This window comes from Camelus ferus, chromosome 23 (assembly GCF_009834535.1).
Source record: "Camelus ferus isolate YT-003-E chromosome 23, BCGSAC_Cfer_1.0, whole genome shotgun sequence".
Lineage (NCBI taxonomy): Eukaryota > Metazoa > Chordata > Mammalia > Artiodactyla > Camelidae > Camelus > Camelus ferus.
The window spans coordinates 31,548,154-31,568,054 of NC_045718.1; the positions used below are offsets into that span (position 1 = coordinate 31,548,154).

The 19,901-nt window shown below is 50.3% G+C and overlaps 1 protein-coding gene across 8 annotated transcripts in view; it reads left to right on the plus strand.

Moving 5' to 3' along the window:
- The window catches only part of CAPN8 (calpain 8), a 54,408-nt gene that overhangs the window by 10,970 nt on the left and 23,537 nt on the right, over positions 1 to 19,901 (plus strand). For 7 of the 8 annotated variants that reach the window (XR_004314541.1, XR_004314542.1, XR_004314543.1 and 4 more), the window contains exons 3-10: positions 11,944 to 12,062; positions 12,585 to 12,718; positions 13,554 to 13,766; positions 14,550 to 14,703; positions 14,789 to 14,872; positions 16,526 to 16,611; positions 18,786 to 18,860; positions 19,518 to 19,678. Coding sequence is in view for 4 of the 8 variants with exons in the window: in XM_032466627.1 (XP_032322518.1) it covers positions 11,944 to 12,062; positions 12,585 to 12,718; positions 13,554 to 13,766; positions 14,550 to 14,703; positions 14,789 to 14,872; positions 16,526 to 16,611; positions 18,786 to 18,860; positions 19,518 to 19,678 (1,026 nt within the window). In the remaining 4 variants the exon portion in view is untranslated. The remainder of the gene's footprint in view (positions 1 to 11,943; positions 12,063 to 12,584; positions 12,719 to 13,553; positions 13,767 to 14,549; positions 14,704 to 14,788; positions 14,873 to 16,525; positions 16,612 to 18,785; positions 18,861 to 19,517; positions 19,679 to 19,901) is intronic. The other variant, XM_032466626.1, reaches the window with a different exon arrangement.

Genomic DNA, 19,901 nt, shown 5'->3' on the forward strand with positions numbered 1-19,901 from the left:
GGGTCATGGACTTGCTCTTGTGACTGTTAGCCTCTCCCCCAAACCAAGTGGGGTTCTCCGAAAGAAGGGGGCAGTGGCAGTAGGCCAACAGGATGAAGAAAGTGAACCTCAACCTGTCAGTGGGGTGGCGGGGTCCAGGCCTGGCCAGACTGCCCTCCCCACCCCAGGTCATCGCTGCTCTTTGGACTCAGTGGCCTTGTCATCTTCCCCCTGCCCCTAAACCCATCACCCTGCACTGCTCCTGGGAATGCCGCTCCCCGAGGGCCGCTCTTCTCTGTCTCTGGATCCACCCCTAGCAGTGCCTAATTCAGCACCTTGAGTGCACACAGTCCCCGAAGGAGACCTGGGGCTTCACGACCTGCCTGTGGCCTCACTGCCTCAGTTTCCCCAGCTGAGCAGTGGGGCTATAATCAAACTGAGCCTGCCAGGTGGTTGTGATGAGCAGAGAATTGGCACTTGGCTCTTTGTCCTCCAGGAAGTGGGCACTGTTGTGGGCAGAAGTGGATGCAATAACTCTGGGAACCGGGTTTCTTCCTCATCTCTGTAATCCACGTGCCTGGGGCATAGCAGTGCTCCACGGATGTTTGTGGAACTTCTGATCTGTTCCCTAAACCCTTTGCCTCATATCGTTATTAAGTCATGAAAACAGGGATAGCCTCAACCTGAGGCTACTTGTGTTTTTCTTCCTTCCTTGTCAATATCACTCTTGGCAATCAGGCTGATGATTTAGAAGAAAAAGTCCCACCCTGAGGTTGACTATGTGTCTTCATTTTAAAGGGATTTCAAAGTTTCACACAAACCAGCGAGTCAGTTCATCTGTCCTCAGCTCACTGATGCTGCTGGGTAGGAACAGAAGGGTGTCCCAAGGTGCCTGCTGGTCCTCGAAAAGAAGGGATGTCCCAGGGACAGACCAGGAATGATATTGTCCCAAGGATCTGTTGGTGAGGTGGTGAAAGAACACAGGGAGACACCTCCACCTTCTGCTCACTGGATCCTGTGGCCCCCTAGGGGGACTCTGCTCTCAGGCCTCTGAGCCAGCCTGTCCCTCACAGGCTCAGCAGGCCCTGCTAACCCCTCCTGCCACACTGGTCCACCAGCCCCTACCTTAGAGCAACCACACGGTGGGAAGCACTGAGACCGGGCACCACTCATGCCTATGGTTGTGAAAATGCAACGGGACTTGACACATCTCTGGGCATCTTTTGCCACTTGCTGCTTTCAAGAATAGGGAGCAGGAGGCTTTCTTCTCTATCAAATGAGGAACAGAGACTTGCAGAATTTAGATAGAAATGAGAGTGTTTTCTGAATAACAAATGCTACAATGTTTATCCCAACTTTTGATCTAGTGGTGGTTTATCTTCCACGCAGAGCAGGATTAGCGAGGGAGATAAGCTTTCCTTTGAAGGGTTTGGGGAGTGTTGGGGTTTCTTTCTTCATCCTTCAATTTCCCCTCTCCGTCTGATACTCTGTGTGTTTGTGCTTATCTCCTCTGCCCTCGGTTCTCTGGTGACTTGGTTTTTCTCTTCACTTTTATGGAATTTTGAGGTCTTTTTCCTCTTTGCTGTATTTACTAAGGAGAGTTTTATATTCTGTATTCTCGCCTTGTAAAGGGAATGCCTGGCTGGTTTCACACGTCTCTATAGACAAAGAGTGAACAACAACGATGACCTAAATCCGGGCGCCTTCTCTGATGCATCCCTCCTACCGATTTTCCTCTGTGAGTCACGCTCTCCCGCCGAGAGGGGCCTGCCCTCCTGGACCAGGGGCTGGGCGCACACCACGCTCAGCAGTTGGGACTGGTGTCAGCATCTTCAGAATCATTTTTCTAGACACCTTTTGATGTCTGCAGCATCCTTTGAGGATGGGGGCAAAGTAAATCGATTCACTTGGACTGAATGGTTACTTTTAATGAGCAATTGGGGGAAGCCTCAGAGAACTCAAAGAGCCAACCTTCCTCACTGATTCTGGAGGGTGCAGGGCCAGACTTCCGGGAGCAGAAAAACTGCATATGACAGTTCCTTGCAGCCCAGTCATAAGTGATATGGGGAAAGTTTGCTTTTTAAAAAAAATAGTCTTCTCCTATGTTCAGTGGTTCACCTTCTTTGTGGAATATATGGAATATATTTCCCTCCTAGTTGATTCCTAGTGCTTCATGCCCTCATGTTTGGTCCCACTATCACCACTGCCCTATCTACTCTGAGGAAAGGGCCTGGGACAACCACTTACACTTTAGTATGAATTAGAGCCAGTGGTTACAAGGAGGTTTGTCTATTGAATATTATCTCAAGAGAATGAAAGAACTGTACTGTTACATCTTTAATTATACTAACCGTTGCTAACTTATTTCCTCTTGGTGTGAATGCAGGCAATGAAGCATAGTAATAGGAATCATGGATTGTATTCATATTACATTACAATTGTTGCAAATATCTCAAAACACCACTTATCATTACCTCATAATTATGCTATTTAATAGACCCCATTCCAATCCTTTTATATAGAATATTAATAAAAAAGCACAAACATTACTATATTATAATTTTAAAACATCTTTTGAAACTGTTTCAATATAATTTTTATTGTCCTATTTTTTATTTTATACATTTAGAAACATTATTCTGAGATCAAATCTTGACTTCACTGAACTGCCAAAGGGTCCAGGCACAGGAAGGACTAAGAACCCTGCATTACAGGAATGTTAGGCTGCTTCTGCTGGGAGCAGGGTAAGAGGGATGGAGGATTTGTTTTCTCAGCAAGGGAATTTTGTCAGCACTCTCCAGTTTTACTAAGAAGAGTCCTGACTACCCCTCACTTCCTAAGAGACATGCAAAAAGTGCAGGCCAGCCTCTGAGTCCCCAGGGAGACAAACTCTTGCCCTTGAAGTTACTAACTTGATAAGGAGGTGGTGAGTGGTGCCAGGTGGTGGCCGTTGGGGAGCAGGGGACGCGCTCTCTGAGCTCCCTCTTGGCAGAGCAACCTGAGGCTGGGGACTGCAAACCAAGTCCCAGAGTGTGGCCGATTCCTACTCAGGGGGTGCTTGCTGAAATACTTCTGTCCTACATTTTTGGAGGACAATAAGTTTAACACATTCTACAGATCCAGCAAGACCCCCACCATTAGCGCACAACTCCATGCCTGACAGCACAGGACACCGCCCTCAGCTTACGCTCCCACTTTGCAGACACCACCCCAGGGCCCAAGGAGGATTTCTCTGGTAAGGTCAGCTGTGAGTCTTGGGATCCTCCAGCCCTCTCTGACTTATTAGGGGCACACAGCTGCCCCCTGCCCCTAATGTGGCTGGTTAAAGGGCATGACTAAAGGAGACCTGGGGCAGCTGTAGACATTGCAGTAGATGGAGTGCTGGTGATGCAACATCCAGGTCCCCAAGGCTGCAGGGGTCCTGTGTGTGCTGGGTCCTGGGGCTCCTCACTGAGAGGAAAGAGCCAAGGTGGAGTCTAGCTGGTGCAGGAGCAGGAAGCATGAGGCTACATGCTGTGCTTGGGCCTCTGTAAAATTTGGCTCAGCCTTGGGCATTTGCTGGAAGCATCTGGGGCTGTGGTTCACAGGCAACACCTTTAGTTCCCACCACGCACAGGACCGACATGTGGGTCCTCCCTCTCCTCTTCCACTCTCTTCTCCTCCCATAAGAGCCTGGTCCTCCCAGAAGCAAACCCACACCACCTGCTCACTGGAGGAAGGACAGATGCTTCCTTTGTTCTAAGAGGCTACACCATTTGAAGACTCAAAACCAGCAGTCTCCTTGGCACCAGTTGAGGGCATTTGGCAAGCCTTCCCCAGACGCCACTTTCAGAGGCTTTCTCTTGGCCCCATCTGTTCCTGTCACCTCCCTCTTGCCACCTCAGCTCTTGCCTTTTGGCCTGCTCCTCTAGGCCAGGAGTAGGGAACAATAGGGAGTAGTGGGGACTGTGGCAAACTAAAGAGCATGCCCTGCCTGTGAGGGCGGCCACCCCCTAGCTTGAGCCAGATGAACCTTAAGGAGCCAAGAGACCCACCCTGACTGCCCCACATCTCACAGCAGCCCCCTGTTACTCTCAGTCCCCCCACCGTGCTTTCCTTTTCTTCATGGTGTTCACCACCGCCTGGCACGTGGATTTATTTATTGTTTGTCTCACTCACTAGAACAGACATTCTACGACATCAAGGATTTTTCCCCCCACTGTTGTATCCTTAGGGCCTAGAATCACTCTTGGCACAGAGTAGTTGCTCAATAAATATTTGTAAAATGAAGATACAGAGGAATTTTGGCCAGATTTTGTCATTTTTTAAGAGAAGCCAGAAATCTGGTTGTTTATGTGAAACCTCCCAATTCAAACATATCAATCACTCTGCAGGCCAGCACTGCACCAGCCGAACAGCACAGATCTGCAAGCCAGTTGTGACCGGTCTATCCCCTTCGCTCTACCCCAAGGCCCTGCTGGGCCTGGATCTGGCCCTGACCCTTTGGACTTCAAGCATTCCAGCTGGCTTTCTCCCTTCAGATCTTGAAATGCTGCTTGCTGGCCTTACTTTGGTCTTTGGAGAAACACTGTTCTTTTGAGATGAGCCCCAGGCGCGCCTGCACTGGCTGCTGGTTGAAATTGCATTCTCTGTGGTTGCCGGCCCACCGACCTGGCCATAGTCCCCTCTGCCCCTCCCTCTAAGAGTTTTGCTTCCTTTCTGTCTCTTTTTACATCTTTTTGCTCTTAGGCACTGTACTCAGTACTCAGGATATTTTCCCAGCCTAAAAATACCTTGTTTTCTGTTCACAACCCACCCCACTGGGCTCACACGCGTTTTATATCTGAGTTCACTTTACCTCATCTCTTAATATGTGTGAGCCTGGACGGCTGTCCTCCTCTTGCCATGAAGACCCTCCCATTATGCTGTGTTTAACATTTGACTCACTTTGAGGCCCCACACGAACATTTGGAAGACTCAGGGTCCCAGCACCGATATGGGGATGCCACACCATTTACAATCATTTTTGGGAGGGTCATTGGACACCTCATATGCTCTGCCCCAGCACAAGCAGTGAAGGACCACTCTTCACCTCAGTCTTGGTCAGAGCTCAGGATCAATCTTAACCCCCATCTGTTTATTCCTCTCTCCATTAGAACCAGGCTTCTAGCATTTGTCTTATTTTTTAATCCAAAGGGTATTATAATTAAACTCAGTAAGGGAGCCACTTCCTTGAAACTGGCTCTGAGATGTATTTACATAAGCCCCAAATGTATTTACTTACTGATTTTTTTTCCCTCCAGTGAATCAACTCCATTTTTATAATCTACCAATAAATTTGTTCTAAATAGCATTAAAGTTATAATTTAAAGCCGAGGGGGTGGGGGAGGAAGTCCTGAAGCAGTTTCACACCATTGAGCCTTATTCCTTGAACAATAGCAGAAATTAGATGAGAATTGGCCTGGTGGGCTCCATGAACAACTAGAAAGAAATTATGTAATAATCTGAATACATTCCCTCAGCTGTGAAGAGTTTTCTTTTTTCCCTTTTCCTCCCCACTGATAACTTAGAAGGTAAAGCCCAATGGCCTCTGATTCAAAAGATGACCTGCCAACCTTTCCTATTTTCTCCTCTTTTTTGAAGTACATTAACTCTTGGGCGTGCTCTGCAGCTCCTGGAAGCTGAAGACACCCCCCTGACAACACTGGCCCAGAATTATCCTGGCCAAACGCTGCAATGTGTTCTAGCTGCCCTTCCCACCCAGCTCTGCTGTCAGGTGTGAGGGAAGCCTTCTGGGTAGCCATGGGAACCAGGAAGTGGAGAGGCGAGGTGACCTACGGGGGGTCGCAGAAGTGGATTATTTAGTGTGCTTTATTATATGTGGTGCTGCTTGAAAGGGGTGATTTGGAGGATATAAAAATGAGAATTGCCAGAAGGAGTCATCGCCATTGCACAGAAAAATACCAGGAGGATTTGGGGCTAATCTTTGAAATTGCATGGGTGACGCTTCTCCCAGCATTACCCCAGGACCCCAGCCCCTGCTGAGGGCTTTTGGACATCTGCCATGCCAGGGATTGATGTGCTCCGGGGTCTTGCTTCTAGAACAATGGTAGCTTGCTCTAGTGCAGTCATCAAATGAAGAAGACATTCCAGTAAGGGGTACCTGATTCTTAACTGACAAATACAGCAGGAGGTGGGGATCATGTGGCAGATCCAGGGCTGGTTGGCGGTGGATGCTTCCAAGAGCGAGGGATGTGTGGCTTATCAGACATTTGAATTTGTCAGAATAGGGAAGAACTTTCACAGCTCGCTCCTTCATTTTTCAAATATTTGTTAAGTGTCTTCTTTGAACAAACTGACACTGTCTCTCCTCTTCTAGTAAAGAGGAATCCAGGCAGCAGAAGGAATACAAAGGCCCTTCCTTCGGCTGGAAAGAGTAGGGCATTGGACAAGACTTGCAGGGAAGTGGCGGGGCTGCAGCCTAGAGGGAGCAGGGGTGCAGACTCTTGAGAGTGGGAAGAGAAGGGCAGCCAGATCATGCAGGGTCATGATGCTGGGGGAAGAACTGGGGACTTAATTCCTAAGGGCAACGGGACAGGGTGGAAGACTCGCCAGCAGGGGCAAGTTCAGCTGGACTTGCTGCCGTGGGGAGCACGCAACATGAGGCGGCAGACAATAGCAAGATGAGAAACCCTCATTGTCTGAGGACAACTGGTATTGGAAGAGAGTCTCAGTCTTCAGTAAACAGTTGCTAAAAAGGTTTGGTTAGTGTACGACTTTGAAAAACGATACAAAAATTTTTGAAAAGTTTTTTCTTCAGTTTTGCCTTGCTCATGTAATAATCACAGCTTTGTGCTAGGCCTTAGAATGCGAAATGCATCAACTATTGACTTTTGAGGGAGGGGTGTGATTTTTCTGAAAAAATTACAAGACAGCAGGATGTGACACCCTCCACTATTCCCTTGACTTTCGAAGAAGCATGGAAACGTTCAAGGCTTCACTGCTTTCCCCAAGGTCCCTTTTCAGTCTTTGATGCTCACACCGTTCCCTTTTGAAGTGCCCACTGTGCCTGGAGCCCAGTCAGGCTTTCTCCCTCGGCTGTCACCACTGTAACTCTGCCAGGTTCTCCTCAAGCACTGGCTCGGGAGCAGGTCTCCAGTGTCACTTTCCTCAACTTCATGAAATCCTGCAAATTTAGCCAAATGTTCAGTGTCCCTTGGCAGCCGCTTTGTGTGGTATATTTGCATGGGAGACCAGCGCCGTTGGTAGGGACAGTTACTAGTGTTAAATGAGGAGGTTATTTTAGTGCAAATGCATGAATATTTTCATTTCATGGCAAGTTTGCTTTTTTCTGCCACCTTCTAGCTACAGCTCCTGGATAATGAATTTTGGGGGAAAGAGGGTCCATTATAGTCCTGATGACAGAGAAGGCAGGGGTGTTAGAGAGAAGGGGCCGGATTTGGGAGCTATTTAGGAATAAAATCAAAAGCATTGAGGAAACAATTGGATATGAGTGGAGTGAGGGGAAGAGGAATCAGAATGACTCCCAGGCTTGAGAAAGTGAGAAACTGGTGGTGCTGACGTCTGAGAGAGGAAACCGGGGGAGAGGCAGATACTCGGGAGCCGGATGGTGAGTTGGCTGCATAGATGGGACGTGGCAGGAATTGTACCAGCCACTTCCTAGAATAAGTTTTGTGTTAGTTTTCTTGTAGAGGAGTAGACGCTCGATAAATGTTTGTTGATTCACTTGTTTGGGCTCCGCTGTGTTTTTGATTAGTTGGGTGATAACTGATAATAATGTGGAGGCTTATTGAAGGCTTTCTCTGCAGCGGGCACTGAGCTAAGCACTTTCCACATGTTCTCTCATTTTTCTTAATCTTCATAACAACTCCAAGGAGTAGCAACTATCTTATGCTATTGGGATGTAAGTAGATGCTACTATGTGAGGAGGTCAGAGGGTGAAGCAAAGGTTAGTTGGGGGGGTTAGGGAAGGGTGGTGAAGGCAGATGGAAAATGAGGCCGAGGGGAGGCTAAGGAGAAGCTGTGCGTCTTGCCCAGGCGTCTAGGGCTTATGTTTCACATGGTGGGATAGTGCCGTTTCATTAGCTTCCCAGGGTTCTGCAGGTGTGGGAAGGCAGCAGGCTAATCATCCTGCTGGATGAAACCTGGCTCCGATACTCACTGACCTTGAGAGGTCACTTATCTGCTCAGGGCCTCAGTTTTACTCATCTGGAGAATGGGAATTAAATACCCTCTTTATCTGGTGCCAAGCCAAAAAGGTTCAAATGTAGGAAGGCACCCTTCTTGTAGAGGGGACACTAACAAAGGTGGGGCTTATGTGATTTCAGGGAGACTCTTGGAGGGTAAAGGGCTGAGTCTAGTCTGCCTTTTTTTTTTTTCTCATCTCCATTTTGTAAGAACTCACTTTGCCCAGAAACCATTGGATGAACCTACTTTAGGATTTGGCAGGCTTTATTGTGGGCCAGATGTGCAGGGTGCATTAGCCCAGAGTACATGGGCAGGTTCCAAGAAGGCACGGAGAACGGTGCTTTCCACCCGACTCAGAGCAGGAGGTGGTCACACTGAAGGGCTTTGGGCAGAGCAGGCCCTGGCATAGGGGGCTCGTGTTTGCCTTGTGAGGGTGACTGTTGTTCCTGGATGCATTACTTTTGACTCAGAGTTGTCTGAGAGAAAGAGACCACTGCAGATAGAGCCTGAGAACCCTCACCTACTGTTCCAGGAGGCACCAAGGCTCCTGTTTTGCCCTGGAAACACAAAGGACACTGGAATTGTCCCTTCTGAGCAGAAGTGTCGCTGATTGTGGGAGACTTTCCGAAAGCTCATCTCAGCCAGCTTCTCTGGAGTCACTTAGCACGTATCTGAGATCTAAAAGTGCTTTGATCTTCCTCGGGGTCCCTGCCTAGGGAAGTGGGGAACTAAACTGTGTCCAGTTCAGCTTAAAACTTTGTCCAGTCCAATAGTTGAAACAGTTTTTTTTTGGTATAACTCAGTCCCTTGAGGGTAACTGGTCCTCCAGATTTCTCTCCTCTGCCTTCTCCTTTCTAAGATGGCGCTGAAGGACTGACTGGCTGGGGCCTTGCATGCACACTGGCGTGTCTGCTGAGGGGTGCTCTGCCTGGTTCCTGCCCTGGCCCTCTGCTGGTGTCCACTGCTGGCATCACACTGGTGGCCTCTGTCCTTTATTTGTTGAGGCCATAGGGGCACTCAGAGGGTTTCTGGAGAGCCAGACAAGCATCGCTGTCCATCACTGCTCCCCACTCTCTTGATCCTGTGGGGGCTGCACACTCCCTCTGTGGTGCAGAACTTCTCTCCCAGCTGGGGAGGGTCCAAGAGCCCTGTCCCCTGAGCTCCCCTCAGCCCATCTGGGCACCGCCTCCTTGCTCTGGAGCTTTGAAGCCCACCTCTTACTGCTCATTCCTGTCTGCCTTCTCTGAATCTGTATTGGCAGGTGGGTCAGGGCAGAGAGGAGCTGGCTTACCCATAGGGGACCATGAATGAAGATACTCAAGAGGCACTCTAAAAATACGTCTGCTCTTACATGTACTTCCATGTGCATCTTTTATCTTTTATGTCCTGATGTCCTCTCTACCCAACTGGAGGTTGATACTTACGTATATTCTTAAAAATCCCTCTTGTTATAAATAAGTCCTTTTTGCTCAGTATGAAATGATCCCATACAATAAACTGTGAGGTACAAACCCATTTACAGATCAGAAAACCAAGGATCATAAGAGTTAAAGGATGGCTGCAGGTCACTCAGCAGACAAGCTGGGGCCTGAGGATTTAAATCCAGGCTTTCCGAATGCAAAGGCCATGTGATTTTGACTCTTCTAAGCCTGTTGGCTCCCCGAGGGCAGGGACTACGTCATCTACATCTCTCCTATCCCGGTGTCCCACATGAGCAATGCTTACCAAGTGTTGGGGAGTGAGAATGACATATAAGAATTAATCCCTACACCTGAAGGAAGGGAACCTCCCAGAGATATGTTTTCCGAGGAGGGCTGGAGGCTGGTGTGAGATGGGGGAGATTTACGGAATGCTTTGAAGAGGACTGGAATATAAATGGAGGGTCCCGCTAGGATGCAGGGGGTGTGGACATGACTGATTCATTCACTCCCCTGGCCCTGTGCCCCGCCTGGCCAGCCTGGGCAGGCACTACTACCAGAGAGTGATGTGGCTTGGGGGAGCAGGTGACAATAAGCTCAGAGTGTCCAGGAGCCCTGGGGATGCCAAAAGGCCATTGCAGAGCTGGAGCCAGATGTCTCCAGGGCTGGCAGGCATCTGTGCTCCAGGGCTAAGCCTGGGGAGAGGGCAGAGGGGGGTCTGTGGGGTGGAGGCTGGCCACAGAGGCTGCAGGGTGGGGTCCGTGGGGACCCAGTGGGACTGACGTCGCCAGGTTTGCCTCTGCTTGCGGAAGTGAGGGCTGGCATCAGTATGATTTGGAGGGGGAGAAGAACAGTGTAGTCGTGTAGCTCAGAGCCTGCAGGTCAGATGGTCACTCTTCCAAATCCCGAGTCTAATTGTGCTGTGCCGGGGTCTTGAGAAGAACAGGTGTTGGGAGCTGGGTGAGAGGAGCGCCTCCCCTGGCACCCATGCCGACCTTCAGGAGCGAGTCAGAGCTTTCCTCTGGCTGTCACACTTCTCTTTAACCAGAGAAGACAGGAGTGAGAGAAGGAAGCAGGAAGCAGAAAGTGGCTCCCAGAAAACTCTAGTAGGAATAGATTAAAGAAACATCATTATCATCATCCGCAGCATCATTTCCAGTGAACTGGAGACTTCGGCAAAGCGATTTCGTCCAGCCTCCCTCCAAGGCAGACTTTCCTTATCCCCCGATTTCACTGTGGATGTTCTGGCTCATGAGGTCTCGATCAGGGTGGGTGTGTGTGTGTGTGTGATCCCCCAGCCCCCGCCCCAGGGGATGCTTGGCAGTGTCTGGAGACATTTTTGGTTGTCACATCAGGGGGACGGCCCACAACACGGGATTATCCAGCCCAAAGCATCAGCAGTGCTGGGTCAGAGAAGTGCTGCTCCAGCTGGATACACTATGCTGTAGGAGCTTTATTAACTAGGAGAGTAGCTCCAAGTTCCAAATCTGGTTCTAGTCTTATGCAGTATTAATCTATGCTGTTTTATCTCTCCCTGTCTGAAATACCAACTACAAAATGCGCTAAGTCACGAGCCTTTCTTACTGGTAATTAAGGTACAAATTTTCCGATCCCATCAGACAATTTCCTACCGACATCATTTCATTCAATAAAGCATTTTACGCTGGAGTCTGTGAAAAGTATGAGCCCGCTGCCTGCCTCCGGTGTGCTTTTAGTCTAGCCAGAGAGATGGGAATGGCCACCAAAGTGAGAGTTGCCACAGATGTGCAGGTGTGTCCTTTAATACAGTCAAAAAGGCAGGGATTAAAGGCTGAGGGCTGGAAAAGGCATGTTCACCCACGGGAGGGAGGGGAGGAGGGAGGCCTCTGTGAGTGGTCATCACGGCTGTTACGCTGAGCTCTGAAGCACAAACGGGCAGTGCTCTAAAAGACCCGAAGACGCTACTCTCTGTTACCCAAGGTCAAGAGGAGGAAGGAACACACACACGCATGCACACACACACATTTCCTGGGCTGACCAAATAGCTTCAGTGTTTCCCCCAACCAAATGTTTTCTTAAAGTTGCTATTAAGGGATCAGAAAGACTTATGCTTTGCTGCTTCTTCTCTTTCTTTCCATTTTTTAACTCTACTGGTTGAGCGCTTAGGACCTGTGACACGGTCAGCATGCGGTGGGGGTGGGGGCAGCAGGGAAGAGCAGAGAACTTCCAACGAGGCAGTGGGACCTCCAGACTCTAGAGGAAGAGTCTGTCCGATCTTGAAGGGTGTGGTGTGACTGGATTGAACGAGGCAGTGAGTCAGAGAGAGAAGGGACCCTGCAGGCCCCACCTGACCAGTGTGTGCCCCCATGACGCGGCACAGGTGACTGCTGGCTTCTGGCGGCCATCGCCTCCCTCACCTTGAATGAAGAGCTGCTTTACCGCGTGGTCCCCAGGGACCAGGACTTCCAGGATAACTACGCGGGAATCTTCCATTTCCAGGTATCGTTGTCTTGCTCACAGCCCTTGACACCGCTTCCCGTACTCTTGGGTCTCACCTCAAAAATCAGAAATCTAGGGCTGGGGCCCAGTAGCCTAGGTTCTAACAATCCCTCCAGGGGACTCTGATGCACACTTGAGTTTGAGAACCATTGTTTTAAGTCCTCCGTCCAATCATCCACACATCCCTCCCCTCCAGTCTCCCCCAGGCCTCGTGGGGCCTTGAGGAAGGCATCTGGGAGCGAGGGTCAGGAGGTGTGGGCCCAGGTCAGGTGCACTGTTGCCCATGATGCTGGGCAAGTTTTCTCATCCACAAGCTCAGACACTGCACTAGATGTTTCCTGCTTTTGCTGGCATCTCCTATGTGCACGGAAAAGTAAGACACACCCTGCTCTTAAGGTATCGATTGAAGGGCCAAGGCTGGAATGTTAATCAGCACAAAGGCACGTCTGGGGTCCACTGAGGACACGCACTCTGCCTCTCAGCTCATTCCCATGAGCAGGCGCTGTGTTTTCCCTCCCCCAGTTCTGGCAGTACGGAGAGTGGGTGGAGGTGGTTGTTGACGACCGGCTGCCCACCAAGGACGGGAAGCTGCTCTTCCTGCACTCGGAGGAAGGCAGTGAGTTCTGGAGCGCGCTGCTGGAGAAGGCCTATGCCAAGTAAGTGGGGCAGGCAGGAGCTGGGAGACTCCCCGGTCTCCTCGGGGAGACCCCGCCCCTCCCCAACTCTAAGTGCCATGCCCAAGTCTCTCCCAGCATTGGGACCCCCAGGTGTTCCACCCTCACTAACTAAGAGAAACAGAAATCTGGGCTAGGGCTTAAAGCTCGGCTCTGTCCCACATGAATGTGTGGCTTGGGGCCACCACTTAGCCTCTTGGGCCCCAGCTTTCTCCTCTTTCAAACCCCCATCTCAGTTCTGAGGTCCATGTGAATTGTTTGAAGTAGGACGAAGAAGAATAATAAAGCAAATGCACTTAGGTATCGAACTCAACAAGGCCTCCACCCTTTGCTCAGGAGTCACTGTCCTTCTCCCTGCCATTCAGTGTTCAAAGGCTTCTTTTGAGTTCTCTTAATGAGTTTCTATTACTGGTACTCTTTTCTGCAACCCCTGTTCCTTCCCAGTCCTATTCCCGAAGCAAACCCCACAGGATGCTCCTCAGCCTTGGGGGAGGGCCCCCCTTCACCTGACCCAGGCCTCCCACTCCCCAAAACCCAGGAAGCCAAGGTCAACTCCGGAAAGAATCCTTTTTGCTTTTTAAAAGAGTGGGTGGTTTGGTGAGAGGTGATCTGAGATTCATTCCCAGCAAAGTGCTGAGAAGGCCATGTGAAACTGTGCCGAAGCACCTTCCTGGCCCACAGACAAAATTGGCAAAAGCCCTCCTTTATCCTCCAGACGACACCACGTCCTAGCACCCTCCTGCCCCATCCCACGTGGTCCCCTCGCTGGGGATGCTAGTTGTTGTGGATAATACCCAAGTTCTTTCTTTTCCAACAGGCTCAACGGTTCTTATGAGGCTCTTGCCGGAGGGTCAACAGTGGAGGGGTTTGAGGATTTCACAGGTGGCATCTCTGAGTTTTATGACCTGAAGAAGCCGCCAGCCAGTCTGTATCAGATCATCTGGAAGGCCCTCCGCTCGGGGTCTCTGCTGGCCTGTTCCATTGACGTGAGCCAGGATGGCTTCTCTTTGCTCCCCCATCCCCATGTGTGGTAGGGAAGGGATGGGACAGGGGGCTAGAGGCCAGGAAGGCTCTGGGCCAGAGCAGAGTCTGGGACTTACTGGGCAAGTCCCCTTCACATTGGTCCCTAGCACGTGGGAGCCAGTTAAGACCTAATTAGTGGGTAGGGACTGGAGTTGGTCTCATAAACTCAGACACTGTAGGCATCCCCCATTTCCCTTAATGGCTGAACCCCTTCAGGACTGCAGGAATTGCCCTAAGAATGCAGACTTGATCCCTGGATCCTGGGCCCTACCTTTCTGATCCTCTTTTGCTAAGTAATCTTGGGATTTCAGAAAACAAATAAGGTGACTGACAATTCAGATGTGCTTTGAGATCACTGAAGGAAAGGGAAGAGGTTCTGAACTCGGGGTTGTATCCTGTCTTGGGGGGCTGGCTGTATGCAGTTCTGAGGTGGCATGGAGATCAAGGCCTGGAGGCTATCAGTCCTGTGGTCTGCTATCACCTGTCCCTCCACCGGCTCCTCCTCCCTCTCTCACCCTTACCTGGGATCTCACAGATGTGAATGACAAAGCAGGAACAATCCCCCTTTCTCCTCTCTGTAAAAATCCCAGCAGGATCTGTGTGTTTTTGGTGGAGAAGGGGCCTGAGGCCTGGGGAGGGGGCGGGGCTGTTGAGGAAGGACCCTTGGGAAGCCCCTTCCCAAGGGCTGGCCTTTCCAGAGCGGGTGTTGTGGATAATGAGTCTTCTTCAGGCAGCACGGGGTCCCTCTTGGAGAATAAATGATTTCCCAGTTTCCTGTGTCATTTTAAAGCCTGAGAAGTCATATTCCAGGACTGGCAGCCACACAGTACTGTTCTGGAACCACAGGCCTGATCAAAGAGGGGCCGGATGGAGAGACCTCTATTCACCGGAGGTTTCCTGCTGCGCCTGCACCCCCCAGCCCTGCGCCGGGGACCCGCGGCTGGGTAGCCTGCCCTTGGAAAGCACTGTAGGACGGGCCTCAACAAGGTCAGGGTCGGCCACTCTGAGCCGACTTTATTCTCAACCCAGGTCTCCAGTGCAGCCGAAGCAGAGGCCATCACGAGCCAGAAGCTGGTTAAAAGTCATGCATACTCTATCACGGGAGTCGAAGAGGTAAAGACTGGGCTGGGGGATAGGGAAGGGTAATGTGGAGTGATATTTCTCCCTGGGCATCCCGGGGAGAAAGAGAGGGAATCACCCCCAAGCACTCCCTTGCCCTGCTGAGGTGTGGCCAGAGAGACCGCACAGAGCTCCTGACGCCACCTGCACTCAGCCCTCGTTCATTACAAGGGCCCTTCTGCCTCTTGCGCATTCAGAGCTGGATAACGTCACCTCTGAGCTACAGCTCTATGGGTTCTAACTAAATGCAGGCTCTGCTCTGAGATGTGGCCAGGAGGAGGGAGAAGGTTTTGGAGGAAAGTTGTGGAAATTGTCTATACTCATTCCAAGAACTATGTTTGTGCAGGGACAGCAGTGGGAACCCATGGGATCCCCAAAAGCAAAAAAAGGCAGTAATATGTGCCCCAACTCTCAAGGTGGGGTATAATAGTGGGAAGGAACGCGGATGTTCCTTATCTCCAACCCAAGGAGAAAGCACGGGCTACCCTTTCCATTATGTTTATTGACTATATTCTGCTGACTTCCAAAAAGGATTTTCAGTGGTTTACAATGCAAAACATAGACACAGTAAAACCGTACAGCAGGTAACATGCCGCAGACAGTCTCGGCTAAAGACAATGCTACAGTTGAGAAATTAATTTTGTTTTGGGTTTCCTGATGGCCAGGCAGAAAGGGAAATGTGATGGTTGTCTCCATTTTTGTTATTTACTAAAAAGGCATGAATGTTCATTACATGTGTTTATGTTTCACAAATATGCTCATTAATCAAGTTAATTCCCAGTTACGAATTGAGCATGTATGTGTCAACGGGGGCGAGGGTATGACGGAAGATACGAAGGAAGGAAAGACTCTGGAGGCCTGACAGTTCATCGTGTTTGTGTGGGTGGCTGCACATGCATGCAGGGGGGCTCCTGGTGCGTGTCCCATCGAGAGTGGGGGATGGCGGGGGTAGGGATTCCTGAGTATGGGCCTTGAGACAGACTTCCCGGGTGCCCAGCCTCTGCCTGCCACTTACTAACTAGGCAATCTTGGCTGACTCAACCCCTCTGAGTCTCAGAGTTTTGAGCTGTAAAATGAAGACAGTAACAGCACCCAGCTAATAGGATTGTCCTGAGGTTTACAGGAGGTGAAATGCCCACCCAGCTCCAGGCCTAGCCCATAGGACCTGCTCCTAGTATATGCTGGAGGCCATTTATTATCAGGAGGTCTCATATATTAAGAACTGGGTCATTCCTAGTCAACTATAAAATCTAAATCCAAGTGACGGCGGGGAGGTATAGCTTAGCGGTAGAATGCATGCTTAGCATGCTTAGGTCCTGGATTCAATCCCCAGCACCTCCATTAAAAAATAATAAAATAAAATAAATAAACCTAATTGCCTCCTCCGAAATAATTAAAGTGGTAAAACAAAACAAACAAAACAAAAAACAGTTAAAAAGTAAATCCAAGTGAAAGCAGATATAAACTCGTTTTTATGCTAGATTTGCTATTTATTCAACTAGATTGTGAAAAACAGGTGTTAAGAGGAAATAAAAGTGGTTGTTGAGGGGCGTTTGAAGAATTGAAGTCCTCTTCAGTGCAGACACGAATGCAGGGCAGCAGGGGCGGGTGCAGCCATTCAGCTGCTTTTGTGTGTGGACCTTGCAGGTGGATTCCCGGGGCCGTCCAGAGAGGCTGATCAGACTCAGGAACCCGTGGGGCGAAGTGGAGTGGACGGGGGCCTGGAGTGATAAGTAGGTTCCTTCCTCTCTCCACTTGCCTGCCCTCCCCTCCCTCTGCAGGACAGCATCACGCAAAACACACAACAATCATGAGATGTAGTCCGCTTGACAGCACTTTCTGTCTACAAATTACACAGCCTGTTCAGAAAAGAGCGTTAGATGGTTCCAGGTGGGGAAAAGCCAAACAAAAACCTCTCAGCTGTAGTCTTTGATTCCGGATCCCTGCTTTGGCATTTGCAAGTTTGGCAGCTCACTGAAATTTTGCTGAGCGCTGGAGGGTTCACCTGTTTTCAACCTACCACACCGCGGGCGTCCAAAGGTGAGACCCATCACTCTCGATCGGATTCTTTCTGCACCACAAACCCCGGTCACTCTGACAAAGGCCAAAGGAAATGACCGTTAGAAAGAGGACCTCGGTCCTAGGAGTCACTGGCCGCCGCAGGCAGTGATGAATGGGAGTGGTGCTCACTCCTGGAGAGCTCATTATGGGCAGGTATCGATCTCTTCCGACAAAGCCATTAATGACTGGAGAGGCTCTTCTTGGGCAGGACTCTCAGAGCAGAGAGAGGCAGCCAGTCAGGGATGGTGTCTGGACACAGAGGCCTCCTGTGGTGTCCCACGACAGCTGCACCCTAGGATTGATGTCACTGTGGTACAGGGGGATGGAGAGTTCATGGTGCTGGGGCAGGACTGAGAACTTACCAGTGTACTTGATGACGAACCACCAGAAAGGGGAATGGTCATAATAATACACCCCTCCCAACACGTCCTTAAGACCCGTCTGACCACCGTGAGCTGTCCACACTCATGATGCCACCAGGGCTTTTGAAGGGAACTTCATTATGCTTATTAACTAATCATACATCATTCCTGCTCAGAACCACAGTACTTCCTTTGAGGTTTGTGTCACGAGAAACACATGTTGCTAGGGCCACGGAGCACCTCCCGTATTAAAGATTTTTCATTCTACTGCCTAAGATTGAGCAAAACCCAATACCTTAGTTCTTCCAGCTGCCCAGAAAGGATGTCACGGCTGAATGAAACTGAAACGCCGAGTTTTGGCCACTTTAACCAGCAGCTGTTTCCCAAGCTGCTTCCAGGGCTTACATGACTTTATCTGCTTTCCCTGATGCCACCCAGTCTCTAACAGGCTGGGCCTGTCCGAGGGTGGGGGGAGGGGGCAGCTGGTGAGGCTCACAGGCTCCACCATCTGGAAATGCAACATAGGGTATTTATGTACTGCTGTCGAGGGCGGAGGGCGCCGCATCCCTGAGGTAAAACCCCTAGCATCAGCCCAGTGTCTTTAGATTAAAACAATTTTTAAGTTTCAAAAACCTAACTGGGAGATTTCGGTCAGACCTTGAATTCTCCAACTTGACCCCTAATCTCTGTTTATAACAAGCACATTCTGAGGTTTGGTTCTGATCCAATTAATGTTTCCGTGAATTAAAGAGGCCCTGGGCATTCCCCTGCCTGATCCCTCGGGGTCCTGAGAGCCTCTCAGGAGGGAGAGGCTGGGCTTGGGTGTACCCTAGCTTTTATGCAGTGAAGGAGAGGTGTTCACATTTTGATACTGCTCAGTTATTTAAACGTTGCATACATATTTCAGGAAAACCTCAGTCTGTAAAGGTCAGGTAACTGGAGATGGCATTTGAACAAAGTATGTGCATATTGCCACTGAAAGGCCGCCACACCAGCAGGAGGCCTCACAGGGTGACATTACTTCAGGGAAATTGCCACAAAACTGGGCCTGACTGTCATTCTGCAGTCTCAGGAAGGGGACCAGTTCATGTGCCCAGAGAGGGTCGGACCCTGTCACAGTATCTTCACCCCAGACTGATAGATAAGCCAGAATGACGTCTCACCAATTGATAAGGATAGGAGTGGGATCTGAATCAGGATAAAACTCACTTGGAAAGTGAAATTAGAGCAAGGCCGTGGCTCAGTCTTCCTGCTGCACATCTGGGGTCACCTGCTCGTGCCCCTGGAGTTTTGTCCCTTCCCCATCCTATGTCCCCGCCCCCACTCTGTCCTTGCACCCTGTTGGGTTTTCAGTATTGCCCATTGCTGACCCTCAGCGGGAAGTTCAGCTGCAGTAAACAGCCTGCACTGCAGCAAACCCTTCAGGAATGACCCACCGCTGCTTCCTTTTAAAAAAAAACTTAATTTTTTTCTTCTCCTCCCAGTGCACCAGAGTGGAATTACATAGCTCCCAGGCAGAAAGAAGAGCTGTACAAGAAAGTTGAGGATGGAGAGTTCTGGTGAGCGTTGTCTGTGGGAGCGTGGTCCCCTTGGTTGTGGGTTTGTTCCTGGTTCGGACTGAGCCGCTATCTCTAGGTGTTCCAGGAGCCCAACACGGTTACCCCAGAGCAATCCTGCCTCTATCCCAGACAGTCCAAAGCAGTGGAACTAAGCTATCTGGGCCTCAGTGAGGATGAGCTATCAGCCTGTCTTCCTCAGTTTCATATCTTTCCAATGAAATAGGAGCCCTACTTCTATCTCTGTAAGTCCAAGATTTAGCTTAGCATCAAAATAGGATCACTTCCTTCATTCATGGGCTAAGAAGATGATAGGGACACTGCTAGGAATGTGATGTGGCTTGGAGGCTGTCTCTAGGCTGGACACCAGACAGGAGGGAACCTAGGGGTGGGGGCTTGGCTCACTTCCAGGGCCTCTCCAGTTTATGGATCAGTCTCTTTGACTGATTGGTCAGATGTGTGAAGGCGGCTGTCTAAGAAGAATGGAGACGCTAACAACAGTGAAGAATTTGGACCATAGTCCTTGCATGTCTGTGCAATGTAGAAAAGATGAGCATTAGCCCCTGGCCTTGGCTCTGTCCTGTGCCCAGTGGGCCTGCCTCCATCACCTTTCCAGCCCAGCTCTCCTGACCAAGAGCCCACGGATCCCTCTGTTCCTAGGATGTCTTTTTCAGATTTCTTGCGGCAGTTCTCTCGGCTGGAGATCTGCAACCTGTCCCCGGACTCCCTGAGCAGCAAGGAGGTGCACAAGTGGAACCTGGTCCTGTTCAACGGGCGCTGGACGCGGGGCTGCACCGCCGGTGGCTGCCAGAACTACCCAGGTGAGGCCAAGGGCCACCGGGCCCACATCCTTCCGGCTTGTCCTCCCCGAGCTGGGCGTCCTTATAAGTTGATCTTTGATGATGCCTTTGTACTCTGTTCTCTGGCTCCTGGCCCCCTTGGTGGCCCAGTTCTTTATGGGGCTTGGAGGCCAGGACAGTGAGGGTGGGTGGTGGCTCGGCAGCCCCTCACCTGGGGCCTTATCTCCGGTCCTTTTTCAGCTTC